General features: G+C 39.3%; 1 protein-coding gene across 1 annotated transcript; it reads right to left on the bottom strand.

Annotated features, from left to right (window-relative positions):
* Positions 1–34: 34 nt before the first annotated feature.
* On the bottom strand, positions 35–19,915 carry NT5DC3 (5'-nucleotidase domain containing 3). Its single transcript, XM_040061993.2, has 14 exons — positions 19,762–19,915; positions 16,685–16,869; positions 13,710–13,784; positions 13,202–13,257; positions 10,942–11,032; positions 9,165–9,302; positions 7,850–7,910; positions 7,513–7,615; positions 7,274–7,375; positions 6,209–6,290; positions 5,786–5,872; positions 4,466–4,606; positions 4,043–4,107; positions 35–2,977 (listed from the first exon to the last, which is right to left on the bottom strand). Exons 1-14 carry the CDS (start codon positions 19,811–19,813, stop codon positions 2,716–2,718), a joined length of 1,500 nt encoding a protein of 499 aa, XP_039917927.1. The 5' UTR covers positions 19,814–19,915; the 3' UTR covers positions 35–2,715.
* Positions 19,916–27,790: the final 7,875 nt, after the last annotated feature.

Genomic DNA, 27,790 nt, shown 5'->3' with positions numbered 1-27,790 from the left:
AAAAAAAAAAAAAAAAAAAAAACCACCTCCACAATTCATTAAACTCTTTTTTCTTTATTGACAGGCTATTCAGCTCTGTGTTTTAGATAGACCAGAACAAAAATTTCTTCTTGCTTTGGTGTTCAAATGAACCATACTCCCAGAATTAGTACAGAGACACTGCCCATTAAACATGCCTAAAAATCTCTTTGAAATCTGTAGCATAAGGTTAAAATGAGTAATGCAGAGAGCATCAAGGTGAAATCATTAAAAAAATGTAAGACATTTTAAAAAGTTAACAAGCAGGACTTTAGCACTGAAAAATAAATAATACACTTGAATATTCTCACTTAAATATAGTTGGGTTATTTTAAAGAAACATAACCCTTCAATAATTAACTTTTTTCATGCAACACTGTTTATTTCAACAAGTCATGCAAGATAAACAATATTTTACTTTAGCTGGCTGTTGCAACATAGTTTGGTAGAGAAGTTTGATTTCTAATTTAAGAGAAGGGAAGGGTGAGAAAAGAAAATAACCTTGAAGTAAAACATGCATTATGTGCATAATACAAGCATCCAAGCCAATTAAACTGTTCCTGCTTAACACAGGATGAATGTTCAGTGGTTTGGGTGGGTCTTGTTTTTTAAAGAGTGCACTGAAATCTCTGGAGCATGAGTGGTGCTACACACACGTAAACACCAAGTTCAGTTAAAGCTGAGCATTGGGATAAAGAACTGAAGGCAAATCAGTATATTCCCATCTTCATATTTCATTATCAAGTTATGCTAAATATTTCTTGCACAGTCCCACCAAGTAAACTCCTGATGCAGTCAAACTAACTTCCCGGAACACATTAGCTTTTTATTCCAGCATAACAAGCAGGACAGTCAGATGAACTTACTCATTTCAAGTATATTCATCTGTTTAAATACAGGGGTGTTTAAATCACACACTTCAGTCAAGTTTGAAACAGGAGCATAGGAAAATCAAAAAATCTAAACCGCCTCTGAGAACTTTGTACTGATTTCAAGCATACAGGAAAACTACTTACAAAATTGTGCAGGCTAAATTAGAATACATTCTTTACATTGCAAACATGCTTCTAAAAACATGAAATATACTGTATATGAAATTCAATCCAGGTACTTGCACATATAGACAGGTTAAAAAAAAAAAAAAAAAAAAAAAGAACCAAACCAAACAAACCAAACCAGAAAACTTTTGGTCAACAAAAGTTTGTTTGCCTGATAATCATGATAGAAAGCAAGTGATATCCCAAAATGAATACCAAATGCTATATGTTTTGTTAATCACATGCTTTTAAAAACCAAGCCTTTAATAATTAAAATTTTTAAATTATTAATTATATTATGCCTTCTAAAGTGGCTGGGGTGGGAAGCACCACTTAAAAAAAAAAACAAACAACATTTCCTTTGGATTCAGAGAAAGGAAACAATTCTTATTTAAAAACAACTATATAGCAGTTCTATAAAGTGCCTCTGAGGAAATACATCAACAGATGCTTTCCTTGTGCAAAATAGACATTTTTCAGCTCAAATCTTTGAAACACATATGCTACCCAGAGTTTGTGTTCATGCATTACCTTCAATATCAGTAATTCAATAAAATTTCTAATCTATACCAAAATTATTTCTCTTTATGTGAAATGTGTACCACTCCTAATTTAGCTTTCAGGGCTTGAGCTAAAAACACGTCATCAGAAAACTCTGGGTTTCACTTTCTCATTTCTTAATTTTTTCTTTTAAGTCCTCTGCCCATTGTGCGTGTTTACTTTTGGCTGTAGAAGTCCATTACTGAAGGCTATATGAAATACATTCTCTCCTAGGGAACAGCAAAGCCACATTGCATACCACTGGAATAAGACACTGTTAAAATCTTTAAAAGCAGCATTTAGGATCAAACTAAAGCCTGATAGAGAGATCTGTCTCCACTTCAAAACACAAAATGCAAAACCTCTTGAAACTACTATTATTGGAGAGTGGATACTTGAAATGTTCTGAAACTCAAAAAAAAAAAAAGGTACCTATAAGTTGAGAGAAGGAAGCTGAAGCAGCCCAGGCAACTGCAAGTTTCAGTTTCAGGCTCAGGTCCATCTGCAGCCAAGCACAGACATGGCAAGAACAGAAGCTGCACAGACAGGAGAAAGAGCCCAGGAGCTTGAGCCCAGTGCAGTAGAGCCAGGACACTCCAGCCCTTGGCCCCTCACAGGTAAGGCTCCATCTGTAGCAGCAAGGAGAATAAAAAGCGTGACCATCCCTCTCAGTCTCACCCTAAGCTGATTACTAACTTGTATCACTGAATTACTAATACTGCATTTAAGCCTTTCCCTGCCAAGATCCATTACAGGCTCCAGCTGGAGTACTGAAAAGGGCCAGAAGAGAGAGTCACAGTATTTCTTTGTAAACCACAAAGATCAAAGTTTTCAATGAACAAGCAAAAATAACCACCCCAGAACACCAGCAGTCCTCCCCCTCAGATGTGCCCTCCCTCCTGGCCCACTACTAGTTTGGCAGTCCATTGTCTCTTCTGTATTTAAGAGGAGTTTTCACATGTCTGAGCAGGAGAGGAGAAAAACAGGTACAAAGCTTATGAGAATATGTATGAAATACATATAAACCACGGTAACAGATTTAAATGACTTAAATAAAATACAAGTACATTCAGGAAAACCAACAGATATCTGTCCATCTTAGTGAGGAGCCACCCAGAGTTTATTTGATCTGAACTGTCTCTTGCAGGAAAGGTATTCTGAATGTACCAGTGCACAGCTGGTCTGACCAGCCAGGAAGTTCATGCTGCAAAGGAGTCCTTCTTGGATAAAATGTGTAATCGGGTTCGTAGTTCAAGAGACAGCTCAGGGATGCCATGTAGATATCCGCAAATCTAGAGAGACGTCTCAGGAAGTAAGTTGGATTCTCATCAGTTCTGAATATGCTTCCAAACTGTGCATTGAAGAAATTCCTGTTCATCTCCCTATCCCCCAAAAAGAGAAAACAAAGACAGCAAAGTGAACAGACCTGCACACATCTCTTCACCGGCTGGCATCCATAACCTGAAGCAAGCAGATCCTGAAACCTATTCTATGCATTATTCTCTTGCCATTGTTTTCAAAACACCAAAATGTGCCCCAGAAGTTTTTTACCTCTTGCACATGTACAACCCAGGTCTAGAAATCACAGTTGTGAAGACCTTCACACATCTCCCACTACAGATAAGTTGTCTCTGACACTAGAAATATGGCATGTCAATCCTTCTTTTATAAGGATTGTGAAAGAAGATTTTTGCCTTTATCTAAATACTAATGGCATCCAATGTTCCAAAGATAAAAGACTTCTAAAGAAAAGGCAAGGATTTGGCTTAATGCACACAAAAAGCTTAAACACATCTTGGAATTAAGTTCTGGGCATTAGTCACTACCAAGGATCATTCCTATGTTTCTGAGGAAGGCTGCTTGGAGATACAGCTGCTGGCCTTGAAAATTGTGCACTTCACACCCCCTTAATTTAGGGATTTCTCCTTCATGATAATAGATCATTAGAACTTCTAGCCCTAACTCTGTGATAAATCCCCTGCTAAATCCAATCTAGCAGAGAGCTCAGTTTCTATGTATTCTAAGATGCATTACCCACAATCTGCAGAAATCATGTAAAAAGCCTGTAAAAGTGACCCAAGTCTTGACAAAGACATACATTTTTTATTCGTGCAGACGCTGCGTAATCAGCAGCGACAGCTGAGCACAGAGGGATGGAAGAATCAAAATGAAAGGGAAAGGGATTTGATATGATGTTACCTTTCCACACAGAAAAGTTACATCTGTTCTAAAGACAGTGAACCAGGAGAAGGATCCAGTGTCAGAGGGGAGAAGAGCTGCCCAAGAGACAAGCAGCATATTGGTTTAAAAATATTTTGTTATATCTGTAACTGCCAGGGAATATAAACCAGGGATGGAAAGCAATTGCAAAGAAACCTGTGGAAGACCTTGCATAGAAGCCCTGGCTGCCAAAGCGCACTGCAAATTCTTCATCCCCTGTGTCTTACCTCATTTCTTTTCTTTCCTTCTTCCATTCTTCTAAAATCATTTGGGAATCAGGATCACGGTGAACCTGAAATATAAAGTATGGGTAATCTGCAACTAAGGATAACTTTGTAAATAAGCCTTTCTATTAATAAACCCTTTTCAGCTAACAGGACATGAGCAGTAATTCAGAGATCCAGATACAGAACTTATCCACGTGCACTTTAAACAACCAAAAGCAGGAATTGATCCAGGCTGACCAGTGGAGAAAGGGGACAAGATGCTGAGAAAACTCCTTTTAACTAACCACACAAATAATTGCATTCATCCGCAGTCCAACACTTCAGTGAGGCTGAAAGCACTTGCAAGCATCAATGTCCAGCATTCAGAAATTTGGCTGGATCCCTTAGGCTCTCCAGAGCCGATTACACACACAGAGCACAAACCTGCATGTGTTCCAATAATCCTGTCAAGGTTTGCAGCCAGGTCATGGTTTGAATGTACTTCTCTGTGTTCATGATTTTAATCTCCGATCGTAACTCTGGAATAATCGCACCAGTGCGCCAGCCATGCTTCAGGGTCAAGTCCTATTTACCAAGAATTACAAAATACAGATATTAGTCTCAAAAAGTACTACTTAAAAGAAAAGAATCTGACTATTGTTTATCCCAAAGCAGCACTAATTTAACTGCTTTTTATGTACAAACAGAAACATGAAACAGTGGGACTTAACTGTGCCAATGGACAATAGAATTTAATTTCAGATTAAGCATCAAATCCTACATTTTTGGAAAGAGATGAAGAACACACAAGCACTTGCAAATAAACACTAATTCATTAAGTTTAAAACAAACAGCAGGAAATTCCTCCGTAGATGAGAGCTCTGCTGCTGCCACAGTACCCGGAGGAACCGTGTGCTGGGTTTGGGCTGTTTACCCACACACCCAGCTGACAGAAGGCTACAGCCAGGAGCCCCAGCTATTCAAGCTCCTCCTGGCACGTCCAACACAAGGCAGCTGCCACCTGTGCTCTCCTCTCCACTGTGCCAGAGCAGAACAGAGCTGCGTCCTCCTCTTGGCCCTCAGTCTTCTGAGGCACCCAAAGTTACTGTTCTTTTTAAAAGCAGACTGAGGAGAAATGCTAATATCTGCTGCTGCTGCAACATGTCACCAAGCTTGGCAGCAGAAAAGTCATATCCAGGCATTCATAAGAAATCAATCACAGAAGAGCCAAGTGGTGGTCACTTTGCCTAAAGTAACAATTAACAGAGCATTGGTTCATAAGCTGGCAAACAAACAAACAAAAACAAAAAAAACACCTAGAGGGTGGAGATACAAATCAGAGCAAGATCTTGGAAAGAACATTTACAATTAGTGACAGGAAGATTGCCTCCTGCTTTCAAAACAGAAGTTCATTCAGCTGTCATCCAAGTCAGGCATATCCTGTACATTTGGATATCAGTGTTTACTCTCTATTACATCGGACACAATCAGTATCTGGATCAGGAATACAACCTCACACATTCCTGACCACGGTTAGTAAACAAATTAAATGCCACAAGTCAGGTGGAAGATATGATTGGCATTTTACAGCACCAAGGTTCTTCACAAAAAAACAAAAAAAGCCAATATGGCTTAACTACCAAATTTTGTTGGATTTTAAAATCTCAGATGAAAGTGTGTTACATCGAATAACTCGGGATGAAGAGAGGAAAACTAACAGAAAACCTCATCTTTTCTCTGATTTTGGGAAAGCAAACTACTTACTGCCAAGTCACTGTATATGTGGTCACCAAAGTAGAGAACCTTAGAGCCCCTCCAGCCAGTAAGCTTCAGAAATTCATACAAGTTACCCTGCAGAAATAATGACACAGACATTGTAGCAGCATGTAACTTGCACCTTCACAGGCATGAAAAAGGAACTTAGTACTCCACAAAATATTTCATAACACCAGTCTTGTCTTCAGTTTATACACTATGAATCCCATATTTTACAGGTGATTTCAGTGATAGTAACACTTGAAGAGACAAGGACATACAATATCAGCAATGAATTTGTACAATTTCAGACATTAAAATAACTCTCTTAAAGAATGCATCTGCATTTTAGAAGCTTTTATATCCAAAGAAGCTTGGGATTGTAGGAAATAGGTATGAAATTTCAACAGAAGGAGTCTGTTGAAAGCATACCTGTTTGTAAATCTGTCCTTTCTGCAGCTTGTGAATCTTGTCCCAGAGCAAGACTCCCCTTTCATTCACCTTCCGAAATGGTCTAAAATAGATATGCAATTGTTATGTTGCTGTAGAAATCCTGACACTTCTTAGGAAATTAAAGTATTAACATTAAAAATATTCATCTCTCAAAGGGAATAAAAAATATCTCCAGCATCTGAATTTTGTAAGAGAAAAAGCAAAATTCCAAATCTTCCACTTTAATCAGCAAAAAGCAATGTAATTCTCCAGTATACCTATGACACTTATAAACACAGTTTGAGAACAACTGCTGAGAAGTAAGGCAGGGACCCCAGGCAAGGGGAAGAAACAGCATGAACTATCTGTCACTAAGGAGAAGAGAACACAAATAAAAACGTGTGTAAGAACCTTGCCCAATCCCTCAGCTTGCACACCTGGCCAACTGAAGATGAGAGAGCACAGGAGTGGGGCCAAGACATAAAGCAAAGTTCTTTTTAAAATTAAATGCAAAAAGTAAAGGGAAAATAATCCCACCTCCCTCTATCTCACTTTCAAATCACAAGCACACATAAAGGAACCGGTCTTTTTCTAGGGTCAAAGTAGGGCATACACATTAGAAATGTGTTTACTTAATCACAACTAGTCCAAATATTCCAGTCTGTCAGCCAGACAGATGCCTTTTAAATATCATGTGTGATGAAAAAAATCCCATAAGGAATGGAAGATATTTTCCAGATAAAGGTCTGGTTTGAAAGGCATCAAGATTTCTCAGGTTTATTAAGAAAGAAGCACATTTCACCAACATGCAAATAAGATGTTGAAAATGGCTTCTGTGGCCCTAAGTTGTTCCAGTAGACAGCTCCTAGAACTTTCTTAGGCAAGAAAGGGGAAATATTCAGACTTCAGCATTAGGTGTTGCTGCATCTTGTAATGACCTTGCCCAGGATTTCATCAAATATGATTTCATTTTACATTGCAGCCAAATGAAAATATTTCCTAACACACTACATAGCCTTATATGGAAGAGCTGCTTGAATCATTCGTTACTGACTAAACACCCACCTTCGCTTATCATTGAAAAAGTTTGGTTTCTCAGCCTGGACAATGACCACATCAAAGAGATCCCTCCAGTCCTTGCCAACAATGAACTTCATGCCTTTGTCCCTAAAAAGTACAGAGGAATATTAACAATGAAGTGTAGCAAAGTGCAGTTGTATGTGCAATAAAAGGAATTATACTAGAGAACCTCATCTTCCCAATCTTTTAATGCATAGTTAAACAGAAAACAACTGCTCACTTACACAAAGCTGCTGGGACTGTTTGTGATGAGAAACATCTTCTTGCCATGATCAGCCAGCTTTGCTAACACTGCACGAGTCTGTTCAGCATAGCAGATGTATTTCTCTGTGAGTGTTGGGGAAAACACAGCATTAATTGAGAAAACTCTAGTGAAAAACTTTGTATGCATTCAACCCAGAGGTCAGAACACAAGGTTATACTTAAATGCACATTTGACAAGTGGGAATAACTCTTTCAAACTTTAAAAACTTAGAATTTGTAATCTTTAAATATGGAAGCCAGAAAAATCATATACTATCAGTAAGAAAACCTTTGGTAGGTTATTCCATTAGTACTTACCAATATCTGCTTCAATTGCTCTGTACATTATTCCTTTGATATGAACATCCCTGATTGAATCCTGTAAGGAAAGCAATGAGGAGTAAAGGACTTCATCTTTCGAAGTGTACACCAAATAGCAATAGTAATGTGTTTTTAAAACAACTCCTTTCTTAACACTTGCAATTTTACAGAAATGTCATGTAATGTTCAATACAATTATATATATGTACATATACATCTATATGATGTCACCAATAGACAAAGACTGAGCTTGTTTTCTGAGAAATTAACTTCGTAATTTGGGGAAGTACCAAGCAGAGAGTCTGTTTTACATAACTCTGAAAGGTTGCTCAGGAGGGTGAAGTGGGGTGAAAGCCCTCTGCAGAAGCAGAGTCATCACAGATTTCCAGCGACCTTTGAAGCAGAACACATTCCTTTCCCCTTACAAAAAAAAAAAAGTTGTACATCTGACACATTTTAGATTACAATCACTCACAAATGCCCTGATTATTTACATAAGAAATTTATGAACAGATGAAAGAAGCTAAATGTTTGAACAAAGTACTTATAAGGCGCTCTGGAGGCATTTAACAGCTCTCCTGAGCCAGCTCTGCACCAGATAGCTGCTTGGACAGAACAGCGGTACTAACACAGGGCATGTCCTCAAAATACACCACTGTAGGGTTTCCAAAAAGCTTGTAACGCTGAATAGTACAGAAATTTCTCTACACACTTCAGAGAAACCACAAGAACTGGCCTTCCCTATTTTACAGAACGATGACATAAAATTATCTCCTCTGCAGGACACATCCTGAAGAATCAAGAAGGTCAAATTACCCTAGACTAATACCAGAGCTTTTCTGGAGGAGGAAGAGGTAAACAGGGAAAATAGTTCAAAAGTATGAGATAGCAAATGATGGCACACTAGTCAAAATGAAAGCTCTAAACTAGAATTCCCTATAGCCTGGTATAGGGAATATATATATATATATATATCACCCTGATAGTGAGAAAAAGGATATGTTCAACAGTCAAAATAACTTATCGCCTTACAAGATCTTCTTCACCTTCCCCCTATTCAACCCTCAAACCTACAAAAAGAGCAACAGACACAGAATGTCAGCTTTCAAACAAATTTCAGTCGATTCTTTTCTGAGCTCTACCTTAATTTTACTTACGTTTTTACAGTTGTATACCCATAGTTACTCCATACAAAACCTAAGATGAGGTATTTCACTAAGGCTGGCACAACAGGTGAAAGCTTCCTGAAGTGCTCACATAGAAGACACACAAACATACAAGTTTATCTAAATCTTCAAAGCTTGATATCTACCTTGACATCTTTGTACAGATGAACAGGTTCATAGTCTATGTTGTTTTTCAGAAAATATTCATTCACACAAGAAAGGAGTGTCATTTCTGGCAAGGAAAATATATCCATGAATTGTTTCATTGTATTTCCTTGTGAGCTCTACAGTGATGGGAAGAAAAGGAAGAAAAAATAAAATAAGACATTTCTCAGATTAGAACACTTCATTTGTTCAGTATAAACACTTCAGCTTAGTTGCAGATATTCGGCTTTTGCCACACCTGTTCACATTGCTACAGATTGTTTTTCAACTAAGACCTTCACTACAGTTATCTCCATGATTAATTCTTCAAATAAATCCAAATCAATACTCTTAAGAGTGGTATTTTATTTCATAAAAACAAGACAGTGCTCAGCTAAAAGTCAAGAGAAGGCCTTCAGTAGAAGTCTGCACTTCTGCAAACAAGAGGCACTGATGGATAAGGAATGGAGGTTTTCTTAGTTCGGTGGGTTTTTTAGTAAGTAGAATACTAATTAGGATTGCAAAACAATTTACCTCTTTGAAATAAGATAATAACAAGATGTAAGGATCTACAATAACTAGCACAGTAACAGAGGAAGAGATTTCTAGTCTTCAAAAGTTGTAACAATAGTTACGTTTCACGGAAGTAGAGAATCTCATTATATAACAGCAGATACAGCCCAAATACCTTTAAATAAGAAGGGAGGTAAAGCAAGAAACTCAGGATCAGATTAACACTGAGCAGAGGTTGCAAGGGACCGCTGGAGTCATCTTGTCCAAGCCCCAGCTCAAGCAAGGTCACCTAGAGCCAGCTGCCCAGGACCTTGTCCAGATGGCTTCTGAGCATCCAACAACAGACACTCCACAAGCCCCTGGACAACCAGCCTGTGCCAGTGCTAGGTCAGCCCCACAGTAAAGGAAGCATTTCCTGAAGTTCAGAGGAAACCTCCCGTGTTTCAAGTTTGCGTCCCTTGTCTCTTCTCCTGCCACTGTCCTTTACAAGATCAAAGAAAGTATAGACCTCAACAGACCAAGGCATCCCACTGGGAATGCCAGAGCGATAGGCACAACTGCTGCAGAGACTAGATTCAGGAATTCTAAATTCAGCTCCTTAAAATAGGAAAAAGTGCAAGAAATAAAAGGTTCCACATCACAAAGAAGGGCTTTTCATGTCAACATGAAATTAAGACCTGTACATGAAAGGGGTGAAATAAACTTGGCTTTTTAGCAAAAAGTCAGCTTCATCCTTCATTTGGGAAAGAGGAAGCAACCCACCACTGGGAAAAATCAACTTTCTTGGCAAAGTTTAGGATTTAACATAGAAGTTTCATCTTTTATCACTCATCTTTTGTCAAATCCTCTTACTTTCACTCGGCCAGTTCACATGCAGGAGTAGCCTTCGTACATTTACTTGCTGCTACACCAGCTAAGCCATCAAACCACCAGGAAAAAGTAAAGTACATGAACCAGATATGGTTCATTTCCCAGCCCTTATCAGATTCTGTGTGCAACACTGAGAAAGTAATTTGATTTTCTGTGTTCCACCACTCTGTCTGTATGACTTGGTAAGGGAACAGTCAGAGAAAAAGCTACAGCAAGTGGGACAGAGAAAAGTAATTTTTCACATTAGAGGGCAAACTTCACATATAGCACTAAACCTAAGTCAATCATATATTGAGAAAATATAACTGCTAGTTATAATGAGAACAAAATTTAAACACCACTACCCTCATGCCAAAAAAACCTCACCCAATTTTAAAGACCGATTTATGGTTTTACCTTTCCATAAAAGTCACTCATTTGTTCCAAAGGGACATGGGAACCATCATACATTGCAATGACTTCTTCATCTGGGACAACACTGAGGCCTCTGGAAAAAAACACTAGCTTTAGTCCAAAAGTCAGATTAAAAATTTCAAGTAATCACCAAACCCTGACAGATTAGCACTTAGATCTGGATCTTATTAAAACCATAATAATGTCACAGGAACATTTTTGTTTGTAAGGTAAAACAGCATCTTTCCTTACCAAACAAGTAACATTGTAAAAGGCTCACGCACACAGAACACATTCCAATTTTAAGTACTTCTCTACTTTCTTATGGGAAAAGAGTTTATTAGTCTCCATTAAAGCTATGCCTCAAGGGGTTTTTTAAGAAGTGGCTAGAACTTCCAGTTTCTTAACACAAAGTAATTTTTATACAGCACTGATATGATAGTGTTTAAATCAGATTATTCTACAGCATGACCTTGAAGATTTAAGCAAGTGAAAAATATACACAACCTTTAATTAAATAAGAATTTATTTTAAACTGCATGAACAGTTTAGTTTCCCAAAACTGAAAATTACTTGAAGGATGGTTGATAATTAAAACATTCAAATAGAACAACAAATAGGAAAGAAGGAGATAATATTTCCCCCCAGAGTGTATCAACTATTAAGAGAGTAAAGGCTTTAGTTTGGTTTCAAAAGTTTACAGCATCAAGCATCTTGCATTAAAGCATCTAAAAGACTGCAGGCATGCAAACATCCTCACCAGAGGCCACAGAAGTTGAGATTTTACTCAGGATTAAAAAAAACACTAATGCAAACCAGATCAGCTAGTCTCCTCTTTCCAAACCTACTTTTGGTGTTTTGCAGCCGAGTAAAACAGACCATTATTTCAGCGCCTCCCTTTCTTGGTCTGACCAAGAAGTATTGCCAGGCATTAAAATAAAAATAAATTAATTCACAAGCCTAGTGCTTTCAGTGCTTAGAGTCCACACCAGCTTTGCAGTGGAAAGGCATGATACATGAACTTCCTCAGAGCTTCTGTGTTGGCAGAATCCCACATTAACCAGCTCCTTTACTACACTTCTGTCCCCACACCAACTGGGACACGACTCTGAGCTGTTGCTGGCTGAACTCCAGCATTCAAGTCAATCTTGTGCACCAACAGGGAAGATAATAGTTGGGTTTTGTAATATACAGAGTTCAGCATCACCCTCTCCACAGTAGCAAGCACAGAGAAGTGCAGCCAGAATGTAAACCAGATGCTAGGTAACACCATCAGAAGTGAGCAGGTACCTTCTGGTCTGCAGACACCTATGCCAAGTGCTATTTGAATACTGCTAGAGAAAACATTCATGCACCAGGAGCTACTTAAGCACAAATCAACACAGGACAATGGACACGTGAAAACCACAGTGGAGAGATGACTGCCTAGGCAAAGCTGAAGATTATTTCTACCACAAGACTCACAGTCTTAACACAGTTCACAGTGCAGCTGCACAACCACACATCATCTTGACCTCAGCCCCCACAGCCTTCAGCCTCTTTTTTTTCTCCCCTCATCCCTGTAGCGTGTTCGGGGAAACTGTTTGAAGGTGTGGTACAAACCATCATTTCCAGGTCACATCACCTTTGGGACCCAAATTTGGGTGTTTTGTCTGCATGGTGGGTGGGGGAAAACAACTAAGAGTGCAACAGAATAAATCTAGGTAAAAGTTTTTTGTTCAATGACTTTAAGAAAGGTGGCCTGGTGGCCTGGCTTATCATTCAATTTAAAATCTGGTACCAAGTGTGGTGCAAGTTTGATTTGGTTGATGTGTCCAAACTTAAAAGCTCTATGTAAACACAGCAGGACCTCTCAAGTGTCTCCACAACCACACCAAAGTCATGCTATCAGGCACTCTGTGACAATTATTTACATAGAAAGCAGGAGCAGAGAGGTCCTCAGGGTATTTTTAGATGTCTTTCAGCACAATTTAACAGCCGGAAACAAAGTGAGTCAGCACTATGTGACCAACCAGCTTGCCAATTCTCCCAGGGCTGAACTGGGGAATCAGCTGTGCTGGATCAGGCAGTAGATGTGTACAGGTCTGTGTGTACACACACAGGTGCAAAGAAAACCCCTTCCAAAAGGCTGCAATGCCCATTTGTGTCTGTGCTCATCAGGCCACAGTTCCTGGTAAGAATCCATGCTGTACACTAATAAATGCAGGTAAAAGGCACAAAAAATAAAAGCATACATTATAAGGGAAAAAGTAACTTCACCCACCTGTAAACTGTTCCCAGCTGAATATAATGAAAAGCATCGATCTTCATTAATAATGCCTTGCAAGTCAAAAAAAAAAAAAGTTTTTATCACTTCAACTATTTGACATGAAATTACAAAAGTCAAAGCAATTTTATCTACAGCCTTTCTGCCTCAAGAACACCTGTACACTCTCCCTACAACGTCCTTCACAGCTTCCAAAATACTTTTATCCATTACTTTTACCTAGTATTATGCTGTTGCACCCTAAGTTGTCTTTCCCCACCCACCATGAGGACAAAAAGCCCAAAACATGTTCTAATTCAGAGCCATTTAAAAAAATAGTATTATTCTTACTGATGTTAATAATAATAGTAATAAAGAATAAAGATTGCTATTAAAGAGAAAAACATGAAACAAAATCCTTACACATCAATGCAGAGTGAAAAGTTGAAAGGCTTCAAAGGTCTCTCATTTTCTTTGGCTAGGTTTTCAGCACTACATAACTCATCACAAAGTTATTTATACATACCCGGTGCACATCATAATGAAGCCCTCTGATGGCAAAATTGGGATCGTAATCATATTTTCTTATTTCTGCAGGGTACTAAGAAAAGAGAGCAATGATTTGATTTTAAAACCATAATCAAAACAATAAAAATTGTTTCTGTGGAATTTTAAAAGCCCAAGTTTTCTATGCTTTTCATTTGCTCTAATCATTTAGGGGAATTTTTCATGACCTGGTGAGACTTGCAGGAACATATGTCTGCAAGACAAGGCAAACATTTTTCCATAATCCAAGGTAATTTTTTTGAATCTAAGGCCATCCTGGTCCCTGAAGTTAGACATTCAGGTAGTCTGTAGTACCTGTACCTTTGACCATTAGCCTCTTGCTCAAAAAATAATTTAATATATTCTTAGCACATTCTTCATACATTTAAAAAAAAATTAATTTAGAGATGCACATGAACTGAATGTCTGTCATGTACTCTTCTCTTGAGTTAGTCTAACATTTTTCAGTACAAGCCCATTATCAGTCAACCGTAATTCTGTCCTGCTTTAAACACAGGTTGCCATGAAAAGAAATGTTAGGTGCATGTCTTGGGCTAAGGGTTTTCTTCACTTGTTTTTAAAGGGTGAAATGCTTCAGTAGTTTCAACAAGGCCTGAGAAAACTATAATTTCTTTCATTAAGCCACTGAAAGGCAATCCTTTTTCCTCCCACAGGCTGCAGCAGCCTTTGAACCTGACATTAGTTTTTCACCTTCTCTACAGCAGTCTCCATACATATACGGCTAATTTACAAGCCTTCAGGGGGAAAAGGTGCATTATGCAGCTTCAACAGAGCCTCTAGCTACTATATAAGAAATAAACTGTAATTTTCCCCCAAAGTTCTTATCTTGCTGGAGAGGACTTGCTCTGCAACTGCTGCAGATCCCATTTGTACTGAGTACAGGCATCTACAGTTAAAGAAAACAGTCCTATCAACCCTACTATCACTTCCAGAAGGCACAGGGCAGGCTACTGATCTGAATGAAGAACAGTATCAAAAGCCGACAGACAAGCTGGAAGCGGTGTAGGTTTGCTCAGGGAACATGAAGCAGGGGCAACACAAGAAAAATCATCAGGGAACTATACAGAACGTGATCCACTAAAAACTACCATGCACTGCACCTGCCCCAAAGTAAACACATCAAGCATGTTCAATGAAATTTATTTCTGACTTTGTCAAATTTCCGCATACTTGACTTGCTAATTTAATTTATTCTACTAGAAAGTTGTCTCTTCAGATCCATGCCAGTACACATGAGAAAAAAGATCGAGCTTACCTTGGCATACAAATAAAAGCTTCCTTGCAAACCAAACAAAGAAATGATAAAAATAGTTTGCTTATCCCACTTTCGGTAGGGACAAATATAACTGGACTGAAACAGAAGTCCTGATAAAAAGGCACAAAGCCTGTGCACCAGGAAAGAAATAAACCCAGGAGCAAGAGCTTACATAGAACACCTGCCGCCACCTCCATGATCAGCATTATATTGATATTTATTCTCTTGGACAATTTCTTGCTTCCTACACTTCACTTTGCAATTTTTGATGCATTGCCTCCCATCGCCATGAGCAAAATTTGCTATCTTTTGGATTGACTGTGACAGTCATAGTGGACACATTCTAGACTGTTTCTTCTACTGGTAAAGGCAAAACAACAACAACAAACACCCACAGTATAAGCAGTTACAAGACAGAGTACCGATAAAAACTGAAAACTGTTGTTCCTCAGTAAATTCGAAAAGAAGACAATGTATTTCAATAAGCTATATCAAAAAATAATTACAGTTTTGTTTAATAGAACTCAGGAGAGTTTAACCAAGACAAACTGGAAAGCTATTGCTACCCAAATCCATTCAAACAGTAAAGGCAGAACACCATTAGAATTTTTGTCTATGAGAATTATTCTTGACTCTTACAGTAACGTGGGTTTTCCCAAGAACCATATAGCCTTAATAAAGTTTATTTACACATCCCGCAGAAATTGCTATCAAGATGCGCCAAAATAGCAGGGGTATAAAGCTGTGTATGCTTGTAGCACCCATGAAGTTTTGTTTGTTCTTCCAAGGATATTTATAGGTGTTTATATATAGCTCCTAACCTTTAGATTAAAATATGAAAGTGGAATAACACCACGCATTCGGATTTAGGTTGTATAAAAATACACAGGCAGTTTCATTAAGTTACTCCATGGACTTTTTGTCTTTTACCTTCCTGCAAGTCCTACAGTTTAATTAATTTTGCTTCTTTTAGTCCACAGACTTTTTCAGTCTTTCTCCCAGCAATACCTTCAGTTTCCCAAGTCGCTCATCTCCCCCTCCACTTCCTAACACACGGGAGCTGTTCCCGTCCCCAAACTAGACAACAAACAAACAGCTCCAAACTGCCTGGATGTCAAGTGGTCACCAATGCAAGAGCACTTGGAGAGGCAGCAGGGCAGTGCTCTGAGCCAGACACTTCCTTGTGTGCAGGCTCTGATCACTGCACACGCTGCCCCTTCAGCCCAGGCAGCCAAAATGCCAGGTACACACAGAGCACCTCGCAAGCACTGAGTGCCATCAAAGCCCTGCTAAGGAGTCCAGCTAAAAACATTTCATGGGAAAATTAATCGCTGCACTCACAGCAAGGGATGAAACATGCTAATGGGTAACTTTTAAGCTTCTTATTTATTAATGTGACTCCAATAAATGACAATCAGGAACAAACAGCAAACCACATGCCCATATTAAAAGATAAGACAAATATAACCATATTCCTTAACAGACTGTTCTCTGCTCAAAACTGCAGCTGAGAATATAACAGGGCTTCTGTTGTGCATATGTAGCTGTTGTACAAAATGTGCTATAAGGGAGCCAAGCTAGGACTGAGGCATGAAAAGATGATTTATGCCTCTCAGTCAAAAATTATTTATTATACCCTTTATTCATAAATGTATTGTTACTCCATTAATTTTACTTACCCGATGCTCATTAATAAGAAGATCTCGAGCAGCATTGAATATGAGTGTGTGCAGATGTTTAGAATAAAAGACCAATGTGTAGTCATAATCAAACCCATAAATTTCAATGTCTGACAGGCTCATTTCATTGTTTGAAAAAATAGCATCTGGATTCAGCATGTTACTCATAATTGAAGGAACCAACTCTGCAAAGAGGGGAGAGGATAAAAAGTTATACCAGCCTTGTACTTTTATTTAAATAAAGACACAGAAATCCATTAGCAATTGCTAAATATAGACAAATGATGATGGAAACTATCAAATTAATTCACACTAACCAGCTGATCCTAGACAATATGATGCTATTGAACATGCTGTCCCTAACTTGTCTCAGTGATCTGTAGTTTTTATTCACTTTTCTCTGCCGTCCAAGTTTGAAGAGAAGACGTATTTTGGCATCTCGCTTATCAGAGAACAACAGATAATTTTTTGCTATCTCCATTAACACATTTATTAATGTTTTTGAAAATTAATTTGGAGTAGAATAATATTATTATACTATTATTACTAGTCTAAGAGCCTTGTCTTCTCCTCCCATTACTTGGTCCAGCTCCTCCCTTGAAACAGAACTGACATTGTTTTAATGTGATATTGCTTTAATTTTTGCTTCACCCTTTCAAGGTTATCACATTAATCAATTTCAACTCACATGAATAAACTATATGCAACTGTGTACGTAACCATTATATACACATGGTTATGCTTATTAACCTCCTAGAGAATCAGAAAACCAAAAATATTCTGCTTATTTTCTACACACACAGAGGGTGTAAACCAATTCCATTTTTAAGGGTATGTTTCTGTTGATATTTGATAGAAAAGTATACTGACTGAGAGATTAAAACCTTGATATAATAACTTTAGGACCAGCACCAATGTCAGTACTCAACATTGAAAGTGTTTATATTTCTTGTTTACAAAATTTGAAAGAGCAACATTAGAAGGTTAAATGTTACTCTCCTGGCAGCATAAAACATGAGCATGTTTTCCTTCCTTCCTTTCCCATATACTGTCTTTATACTCCAGACTTCCCTACCAAGTGGAAAAAAAAGAGGAACATTCATCTCAAATCTGTGCTTGGAAAGGTGAGTTTAAAGGGAATATGCTTTGTTTGGCTACTTTCTATATAGGTCTAAAAGGAATGATCAAGCTTCCCTCAAAAACTTCAGCTCTGAGGACAGATCCCTACATGCTCCACCACTGAAAACATCTCAACAAGGCAGGCAGGTAGGTGTGGGGTCTTCAGACCCAAGTCTTTTAATTTTAAAGAAAAGAAAAAAAAATCAAATTCACTGAGTTTAATTCCAAACTTCAAATAAAGCCCAACAATTGAATCAAATGCAATTTGACATGCTACAATTAAGGCAAATATTCCTACTCTATAGAAAGGGCCATGGAGCATTCAATTAACTTGAAGTCATAAGCACAGCTTTTAATCAACTTCCAAAATCACTTTACAACACTCATTTATGTATTATCAAGTATTTTTTCAAATGTCAATTGTGCAGCTTGGTGAGTCAACACTTGTTTTAAAAATAAAGATATTTATGTAGCTATATATAGATAAAAAGATACTTCAGCTGAAAACTAGCTTGACTGTTGGCTGTCTGAAAACAGACAGTATAAACACTTGGCAGCTATTAGACATTCTGGCCAGCAGACAGCATCACAAGTGCTATAAACCTTGGGTCAAAAAACAGGAGAGCCTTGTAGCCTTGTCATCTCAACATCATAACTAACTGAAATATCACATACTTGAAGCCATCCGTTGACTTAGGTTGTAACATAATAGCCTGAAATATTCTAGAAGCAGTTGCCTCATCTTTCGCCAGCTCACACCCACTGACCAACTTATTTTCTCACAACATTACCCTACCTCAGCTCTTAAGTATTATTTGGGTGTGGTTTAGAATAAAAGAAAGTTAATTCCATAAACAGGAAAAGAAAAAATAGATTCAAAATAAAAGGCAGTTTCCTTCTTCCTATCCCTTATCTCACCCTCCAAAGCCCACAGACCTCTCCTGAGATCGCTAACATGGCTTTTAATTTCACTGCTGAAATGCTGACGCTATTTTACATTCACAAAATGCTTTGTTAGCACCCAGCACTGTGAAGTCCCAGCTCACATTCAAGACTCCTAAGGAAAACACAATAATTTCTTTTTTTAAGGGCAAAGCATGCAATCTAAAGCATTATCCATTTCCACTATAGGACATGCTCTTCCACTTGCTTTCGTGGAACACACTCTGCCTCTTTTTCCTTCAGCTCTCAGAAAAGACCACATTTTCAAGCAAGTAGTATCTTGGTAATTCTCTTCCCATCGGAGCAAGAGCAGAAGCAAGCAAACGTTTCTCCTCTAGTTTTTTTTGCCTGAGCTGAAGAACAAGGTTTCCCAAGGTCCCGTATTGTATTGTGAGTATTTTATGACGCCTCACACAGTGTTATAATGGAACCGCAGCTGAAGCGAAAAGAGCAGTCCAAAACTTCACAGCAATTAAACTTTTTGGAAAAGCAGCCAATTTCAGAATAGTTGTGCTGTGTATATATATAATAGTCATCAACGAGATGACCGACTTCTCGATTTTCTTTCTACATTCGCTGTTCTACACGCAACACAGCCCCAACCCTGCCACTCGGCCCGGCGCAAGCTGCACTGTACCAAAGGCGCTCCGCAGAGCCGCGGCCCCGGACGGGCGATGGTGCGAGGGGCTCAGCCCGCCCTCCGAGGGGAGGACGGAGGGGCAGCCGCCCCACAGCCCGTGTCCCCGCCGTCGGGCGCCCACGACCCACCGGCTGAGGGCGTCCCCGCGCTCCGGGCCCGGCCCCGGGCACACCACGGCAGCGCGGAGCGCACGGACGCCGGAGCCGCCGCGGGACGGACCCGCGCCTCGCCCCCCGGACCCTTCCCGCTCCCCCGCAGGCTTCGTCCTTGCTCCGCTCCCAGCCGCCGCCACGGGTCCGTCCGTCCCGCCGGGAGCGACGGCGCTCCGGCCCGCTGAGGGGGAGCGGCGCCGCTGCCGCCCGCGGGGGCCGCTCACCCTTGGTGACCCTCTTGGCCTCCTTGTAGCGCGACCACAGGTAGCTCTTCATGTCGGGCGACGGCTGCTGCTGCTGCCGCGGGGCCACGGTGCAGAGGGGAGCGGCGCCCGCGGCGGGCAGGACGCGGCCCCGCCGCCCGCCCGCGCCCGCCCTGCCCGCCGCCAGCAGCGCCCGCGCCGCCACCGCTGCCATGCTCCGCGCCCCGCCGAGCCCGGCCGCTCCGCCGCCGCCGGCTGAAGTCACTTCCTCGGGCCCCGCCCCGGGCCGGGAGGCGGGCCCGGCCCCGCAGGTAGCGGCGGGAGGTAGAGCTCGGCCGCCCCCTCGCCTCGGCCCCCCCCGCTCTGGGCGGGATCGGCCGCGCCGAGAAGAGGAGCCTGAGCAGCGGATCGCGGCCGGCGCGGCCCCGGGAGCTCACCCGGTGTGGCCCGGCCCCGCGTCTCCCATCTGCCGTCTCGGGGAGAGACAGCAGCGTCCACCGTCACCGCCGGCAGCGTTCTATCAGCGCTGCTGAGCAAGCTCAAGGGGAGCTGCCTGGGGAATACACCCCCGACCTCATGGCCCTGCTGTTCTTCAGGTCAATGCTGTGCTCGGAGCTGCCTGCGATTCTTTCGCCACAAACACCGCATCAACAGAAAATACTTACTTCTCCAGCTCGCTTGCCCTTCCGAAGTACAATATACACCTGCTTACATCTGTAACAAAAAAAGCTCAAAGCACAAGCTGCACGTAAAATACACGAAATTCTACTGCTGTTTTGAGGTGCTCATGAAGCATTAGCCACTGATAGCTGTAGACCCTGGCAGTCGAAGAATTTGAGCCATATCTATTATACTTAGAGAGAAAAAAAATTAGATGATGCGTGGCTGAAGAAGAGCCAGACTAGACCACTGCCACAGTGAACTGGTTACAACTCCACATGCAGAATTCCTGATGTGTTCAGAAACTTTTTACAACAAAAGGAACATATTCTTTTTCCAGTACAGTAAACATTGAATACAACTTGTTCTTATTTCAAGGAGATCTACATAACCCATTGTCACTTATGTCTGGAAGTTACCCAGCCGTTCCTTCCCATCCATCTCCACAAAAAAAAAAAAAAAAAAAAGGCAATCCTATACAAAACTGGAGGATAGAATTTCATACAAAATACTACTCTGAGCATTCTCTCTCTCTCTCTTTTTTTTTTTTAATAGCAGAGAATGGCACTCACCTTATTTTTACAGGCAAATTCACAACAAAATGAAAGAAAAATAATCAAATTTGGATTTGAAAGTGTCTGTCAATGTGTTCTGTACTTCCAGCCAAGGCTGAGTTCTTGACTGACAGTACAATTGTTACAACTGGGATTGCCAAATATTTGATACAATAAGTACTTCCCAGGGATGGTTATTGGGGGAGACCAGACACAGCTTTCATCAAAATTCCTACGTTATCTTTTATGTTAATTGCATTGTCATTTCAGTATGTCATTCTGGTATCCATCACTACAAATCCATCACAATGAATTCTGGGAACAAGGAGAGAACAAGATCAACAATATTTAGAAAACAGAGAAGGTGAGAGGAAAAACAACATCCTAGAGAATTGCTAATCTGGTACTTGCCTTCTTTGATGTTTTCAGTCTGACAATATTTTTGCAGAACTCTGTAGCAAACAAAATTAATTCTCCCATTTAACTTTCAGCATCAGATTTTCCATGTACAAATACCAAAAAAAAAAAAAAAAAAAAAAAAAAAAAAATTAATCTATGAAATTACAAGTCTTGGTAAAAGTAATTTTGAATTTATGGCATAGATCTAGAGTATTGTAGGTTTTCTTGTCAGCCCAATTCTTCACCACCTTCAACAAAAAGGTATAATAACTGGACAGCTTTTTTAACCCAGCCTATGTGTTAATTAATCCCACAGGCAATTCTGTTGAAATTAATAGAAAAAGTCTCATTGTTCTTCTCCTAAAAGCAGCCTAGCCTGGTCTCCAAGTCCCAAGACAATAAGTATTGTGAACAATAACCACTTTGTTAGGTGAGGCATTCTCAAGGAAGAACTACAAAACTCCTCTGAATAATACAAGAAGGAGCAGCAATGAAGAAGATATTTCCAGCAGTCCATGTGTTGACACAGGTGTTGTTCGTTCTGACATAAGCACTAAGAGAATACTGCAGAGACAGGGATTTATGTTCCCTCACTGTGACACCAGCATTAAGGTTAGAAAAGTTTAGTAAAAACCTGGAAAAAGACAGTACAGTGCTCTGTAGCACTATCACTCATCCCTCAAAACCTCAAGGCTTTAAATTTTCACATCAATTTCTTTTTTATACCATCACACTGGAATGTCAATACTTCTGTTTCTTCTGCAAGCGTGTGCAAGACAGAGCCTTGGATGTGCAAACCATTATTGCTGATAGAAATCCCATCTTTGCTGCAGGCAGCTTAGGAGTAATCAGTAAAAAGATCATTCTCCCTACATATCAGAAAACATGTTTTTCTACTGTTTGATATATGCAATACAAATAAAAAGAAAAGTAATTTTCTTTATGTAATTTTGCTAGTTAAGAAAACTTCCATGGGGTGTTTGGCCAGCGAGCTATTCTCACAGATCAAACTAATCCCTAAGTGTTAGCAGAACTAAAACATGAGGTAAGGGTGTTTAAAAATAAATTGTTAAACAACTCAGCTTCAGACAACTCTGTCCTTTCCTGTGTCTGCTGGTCTCCAAGTAATGACTCAAATACTGGAAAATATGTGATAATGTAAACTGGTATGAAGGAGCACACATGGAAATTAATTTATCTTCTTCCAATACTTAAATCAGCTTTTATTTAAGCAGAAGAGAACATGCAGAAGTAGAGGATGTCAGCTTCAAGAATTTTTTTCTTGAATGGCGCTTACCATGAAATATGATCTTGCAGGCTAATGTTACTTTAAATACTTCTTAATCAGATCAGTCTAAGCAATACTAAAGATGACTAACTGCAATGAAACAATGCACAAAAGATCCCTCATTTTATTGTCAGAGTTAATATCACCTATGATATTTACTTGGTGCAAACTGAAAAGCATTTAGGTTGTCTGACAATTAAAAAAAAAAAAAAAAAGATAAAACTCCATACCCAGCATAAAGAGTTTCACAGAAGGATTACCCTCCAAAGAAGAATCTCAGAGGGCTGTCTTGCAGAACAAGAGAGAGCATGGGCCCAAAACCAAAATGGCATGAGTTTTGTTATGTACATACCACGTAGGCTAATTTATACCTGGCATTTATACCTGGCATCCCACTATTATTCATGGCCTGTGGAATTAACTAGGACTTGGGTGGGGATAACAGACACAATTTCTTTCAAGCTAAAGAGAATACTTATGAACTACTTCACTTTTGACTGAATTTTGTGACCAGGAGTAATTCAGACCAGAGTAATTCAGTATCCTCATTGACAAACAGCAGCTCTTTTAGCGCTGCTGGAGGCTCAGGACACAGATGCCCTGTGACCTCTGCGTGTACATACATAAAACACCTCTGAGAACCTGTCAAGTGTTTCGTATATGTTACGGATGACAGGTCAGACACCACATCTAACTTCCCAGGCTTGAAAATTTTGTTGACACAGGGAAAGCACACAAATCTGCAACCTGCTCAGCCCTGCCACCTCCTTCCCGCATCTGAGATCACTGAGAGCACTCAACACCTCAGAAACCACTTGGCCAATGAAGACACTCCTGCACTTAAGTCACTGAGGGATGTTTTTCTAATCAGCTCGTACAGCCTTCAACTAAAGCCTCTGACTGGGCTAGGAGATACTGCAATTCATTGAAGCACCATTAAATGAAATTAAAATGCAATGCTAGGAAAGCTGCAATGTCTTACTGCAGTTTCTGTGGTGCGGTGTTCCAAACAGAACGGCTTCGTAAGCAACAAAACCATTTGACAGATTCTGTCAGACAGAATCACAGAGGTGAATGACCTTGGACTGACAGAGAATGGGCAAAAGGCAGCACAGAAACAACCTCCTGTGAAAGAATAAAGAAAGAAAGAACAGTCTCTTACCACCTTAAAAAATTCTGAGGAATGTTATTTTCCTCATCTTTATTGTATTTCTTGCTTATGTAAGTTTTCTTAAATGTGTTTGCAAAAATTATTTTACATTTTTACAGAGCCATCAGATGCTATTAACCCAAGTCTTCTTGGAAACCATACACTTCTATAGTCCCTTTAGCCAGAGTTCCACTCCCACTAACAAATGTTTCCACATGGAAACTTTTGCCTGTGTTTTATCCTGATATGATTTTCATTTTGGCATTGAAACTTAAAAATAAGTGGAATTGTGTTGATGTGCACCTATTTGGTGAAAGTGCCTAACTCTTTGGAGGAAAAAAACCCTTCTTGACTGAGCTACTTTCTTGTTTCCTTTGCTTCTATTTCAATAATAATAAGACACCATTTGAAATTAATTTGCCACATCTGATGTGGAAAAGAGGGAATATAAGCACACACTAGCCAAGCATATTAATACACACTTACAATGAGAACAGAAACATAAAGCAACTGAAATCAGGAACATTAATGTCTGCACTGTTCCTCACAAACTTCAAAATAAAGCAGATCTGATACTTTCAGTGTTACACTTCCACAATGCAGCTGGGTAGAGAAGATTCTGAGTACTTAGTTCTGCCTGGAGAGCATCTGTCAGCCGTCCCTCCTCCCAGAAGAAAATCCCAGAAGAAATATCCAAACAAGATATGGGATTTCTGGCAACTGAAGTGGCACAATTTTACTACCCTGGAAAGCTGGAGTATGAATTCTTGCACATTATTCCTTCCACTACATCAGACACCCCAAAAGCTTGCCAAAACTCTCAATATGTTCTAATACAATTTAAAATAGCACACAGTTTGTACAGAATTTTTAAAAAATAATTAATTAATAAACCACAACCAACAGACAGATCCAGTAATAACACAGAATAATCTAAGTTGAAAGGTACTCAAAAGGGAACATCAAAGCCAGCTCTTAAGTGAAGGGCCCATCCAGGGATCAATATCAAGCAATCCTAAATAGGGATGCAAGTTTTGTAATTGCTTTTGCCCAACTTCCTAGCTTTGCAGCCTAAGAGTATATTGAGAAGACTAAATGGGAAAGAAAAAAAAAAAAAAAACCCCACCACCACCACCCACACCACCTTTCTTTTCACATGAGACACATTTTAAACTACAGATCCACTTAGGAGCAGTATAGCACAACCTGTTATGTGACAAGTGAGCACTTAGCTAGCTTTTGGTCCAAAGGAGAGATTGGAAGGTAAAAAATAAGCAACCCAGAATAATTTAATACCAAATATCAAAACAAAAATGCTGGCAAAGCAGGCACAGTCTTTACTTCTATTCACAGCAGACAGGAAATGGAAAAAAAAACACACTACAGAGACCATCACACTGTTTAGAAGATGGAGCACATCCTAAACACCTGCCACCCTCCTCAGCCACTTCCATTAGCTCTTGGACAAGCTTGCTCAACCCTCATAAAAATATCCGGGACTAAACCAAGTCCACCAGGCACTGTTAACTACATGTAATTCAAAGTTTGTGTTGCAAACACATCAAGCACCAGGCCAAAGAAATCTAGACATACCCGACTTGGCTGAGGCAGTCCTAAAATGCAGATATCACAGTCATAAGAGTCAGGACACGATTTCTTCATGCCTTACACCAGAACAGAGGGTTTTCTATCCCCAGGTTCAGTACATGTTCAACAATTCATCCCCAGCATGACAGAATGGAAAAAAAATAAAAACCTTATGGAATTTAGCACTTAGACCAGGTCACAGCTTAAGGTCTCAAACATACCAAAACCCATTATTTTCTTTACAGACAAATTTAGGTGACGTGATCATATAATATGTCACTTATTACTCAACACTTTATATATAGCCCTGACTTTTCTTGATGTGACTTGACAACTCTGCCAGCTGTACTTGATCTCCAAATGAAGGATTCATCTTACTATGCAAACTGTAGCTTGGATAGAAGCAAAAAGGGGAATATCCTTCACCCCCCAAAAAATCTGAAAAAAAAAAAAAATTAAAAACCACAAATATGGAAAGAAATCCATTACTGGAATATTACTAGAAGTCCATTACATTACATTGCACTGCAGTTGTAACTAAGTTTAGCATAACGACACCATGTCTGGAGCCTGCAAATGTTTATGGATACGCTTGACTTAGGAGTCTCCTTATAGTTTTAGCTCCTCATTGCACAAAGTCTTTCCCTGAGGCAAGTCTTCATAAGCACAAGCTCCAAGAACACAGGACTCACAAACAGTGTCTTACCAGGGCATAATGCTAAAATAGTGATGTATAAGTTGTGAATGACATTCCAAGACAAAAGTCAGTAAAAGAATAACTCCTTCCCCATAACTTTGTCCATAATGTTACTAAGCAACACAAATTTGCAGGCATTTTACTGCTGCAATTACAGTGATCTCTCAAATAAAATTGGCACAGCTTCAGTCTGCAGTCTTGAGTAATTTCTGAACCCTGTAATTAGTTTTATCAGAAGAAAGGGTCAGAATATTTCATTTCACATAGAGTAAATAGACCGTTAATTTATATTGATTTCCATTTCTACATTTCCTATACATTTCTACATTTTCTGATATAAAATTAAATACATGTTTGCTTTTGTTCTCCACTTTTTATATTTTAAGCAGCAGATGCTCATTCATGAAGTCTCAATATCCTAAAGAACTGAGCACCATAAAGGCAATCAGCCTGTTTATTCTGGAAACTTCTTACTGATAAGAAATGTACACAGAAAAAATATAACATTATAGCCATCCAGTGTGGCACTGTGCCACCTGGCAAGTTCATGGTGTCTATCTTGCTAGAATTAAATGCTACTAACATTTTTTAATGAGCCATTCAGGAAGCATCATCACTCTTTAAATCAATGATAATTCACCCCACATGAAGAACCTTACTTTCTGATCTATCCTTAGTTTCTAGTGTATACAATTCAAGAAGTTCTTATGGAAATCCATTTTTGGCAAAAAACTGAAGGTACCTTCATGTCTTGTCTAGCTCAACCTTATAAAGACTGGAAGAAAACCAAAATTTCTCATGCACTTGAGAGTTCAGAAAAACTCAGTATCAACATGATAACACAGAACAGCATATTAGATTATGACAGATCTCTTATTGCAGTGTAACATACACGGTAAAGTGGCTGTATTATCAGACAAGACTTGATCATGCACATCTGACATGGACAGAAGTTTTGCCTCTGTTTCCTGGGGACGGAACCAAGAGTTAATTACCATAGGCAATGTTTCCAGAACTGTTACATGCAAAGCAGCTCTCACTTAATAACAACAATAATAAGGAATTTTTGGGTACAGACTAAGTTTGAAGTCTTGGTTAAGATTTTACTCTTATGTCCTATTGAGCACTTATATCTTTTAAAAATCTGGATACCTAGTGATAGATCTAAATTCAGATAATGGAGGCCTTTGAAATGCTATTTCAAGAAGTACAACTAAATCTATTAAAATCTAGTAACACATCATTCTTAAAATACAACTTACTCAGAAAATCTAAAATCATAGATGCATTTGTTCTTAAAAGTCTAATTGAAAGGCTTCATTAGTTTACTAAGATTTATATTTTCACTATCACACCCACTGCATTCTGCTGCTTCTTTAAAAGAATGTACATTTAGCATAGCTATTAAGAAAAACTCGGAGCAAGAAGCATTTTTTTCCTTAAAAGTCTTAAACTATTACAGCAGATTTCAGCTTGTCTCTTTTACTTGTTTCTGTCTTTTGGGAGAACGCAGAAGATTCACTCCCCCTTCTTCCCCTGTAGAATTAATGAGCCAGGCATAACAGCATTTCATCTTACACAGCATCTTGTCAGAGCCAAAGTCTGTCATAAATTTTATTATTGTCTGCTTTTGTTACATAATCATTCCTACAGGCATTTTCATAATCTGTTGGATACAAAGAGAAGGAATTCTCAAAAAAATCCTCAAACCTACT

Source organism: Hirundo rustica, chromosome 4 (genome assembly GCF_015227805.2).
Source record: "Hirundo rustica isolate bHirRus1 chromosome 4, bHirRus1.pri.v3, whole genome shotgun sequence".
NCBI lineage: Eukaryota > Metazoa > Chordata > Aves > Passeriformes > Hirundinidae > Hirundo > Hirundo rustica.
This window is presented reverse-complemented; position numbering and strand designations above follow the sequence as displayed.

Excerpts from the sequence above, each read along its gene's own strand:
- NT5DC3 (XM_040061993.2), bottom strand. The coding sequence starts at position 19,813 with ATGAAGAGCTACCTGTGGTCGCGCTACAAGGAGGCCAAGAGGGTCACC. Across the intron at positions 16,870-19,761 it reads GGCCAAGAGGGTCACCAAGG|AGTTGGTTCCTTCAATTATG; the intron begins GTGAGCGGCCCC and ends CCCTCTTTGCAG. Across the intron at positions 7,616-7,849 it reads AGCAATTGAAGCAGATATTG|AGAAATACATCTGCTATGCT; the intron begins GTAAGTACTAAT and ends CAACACTCACAG.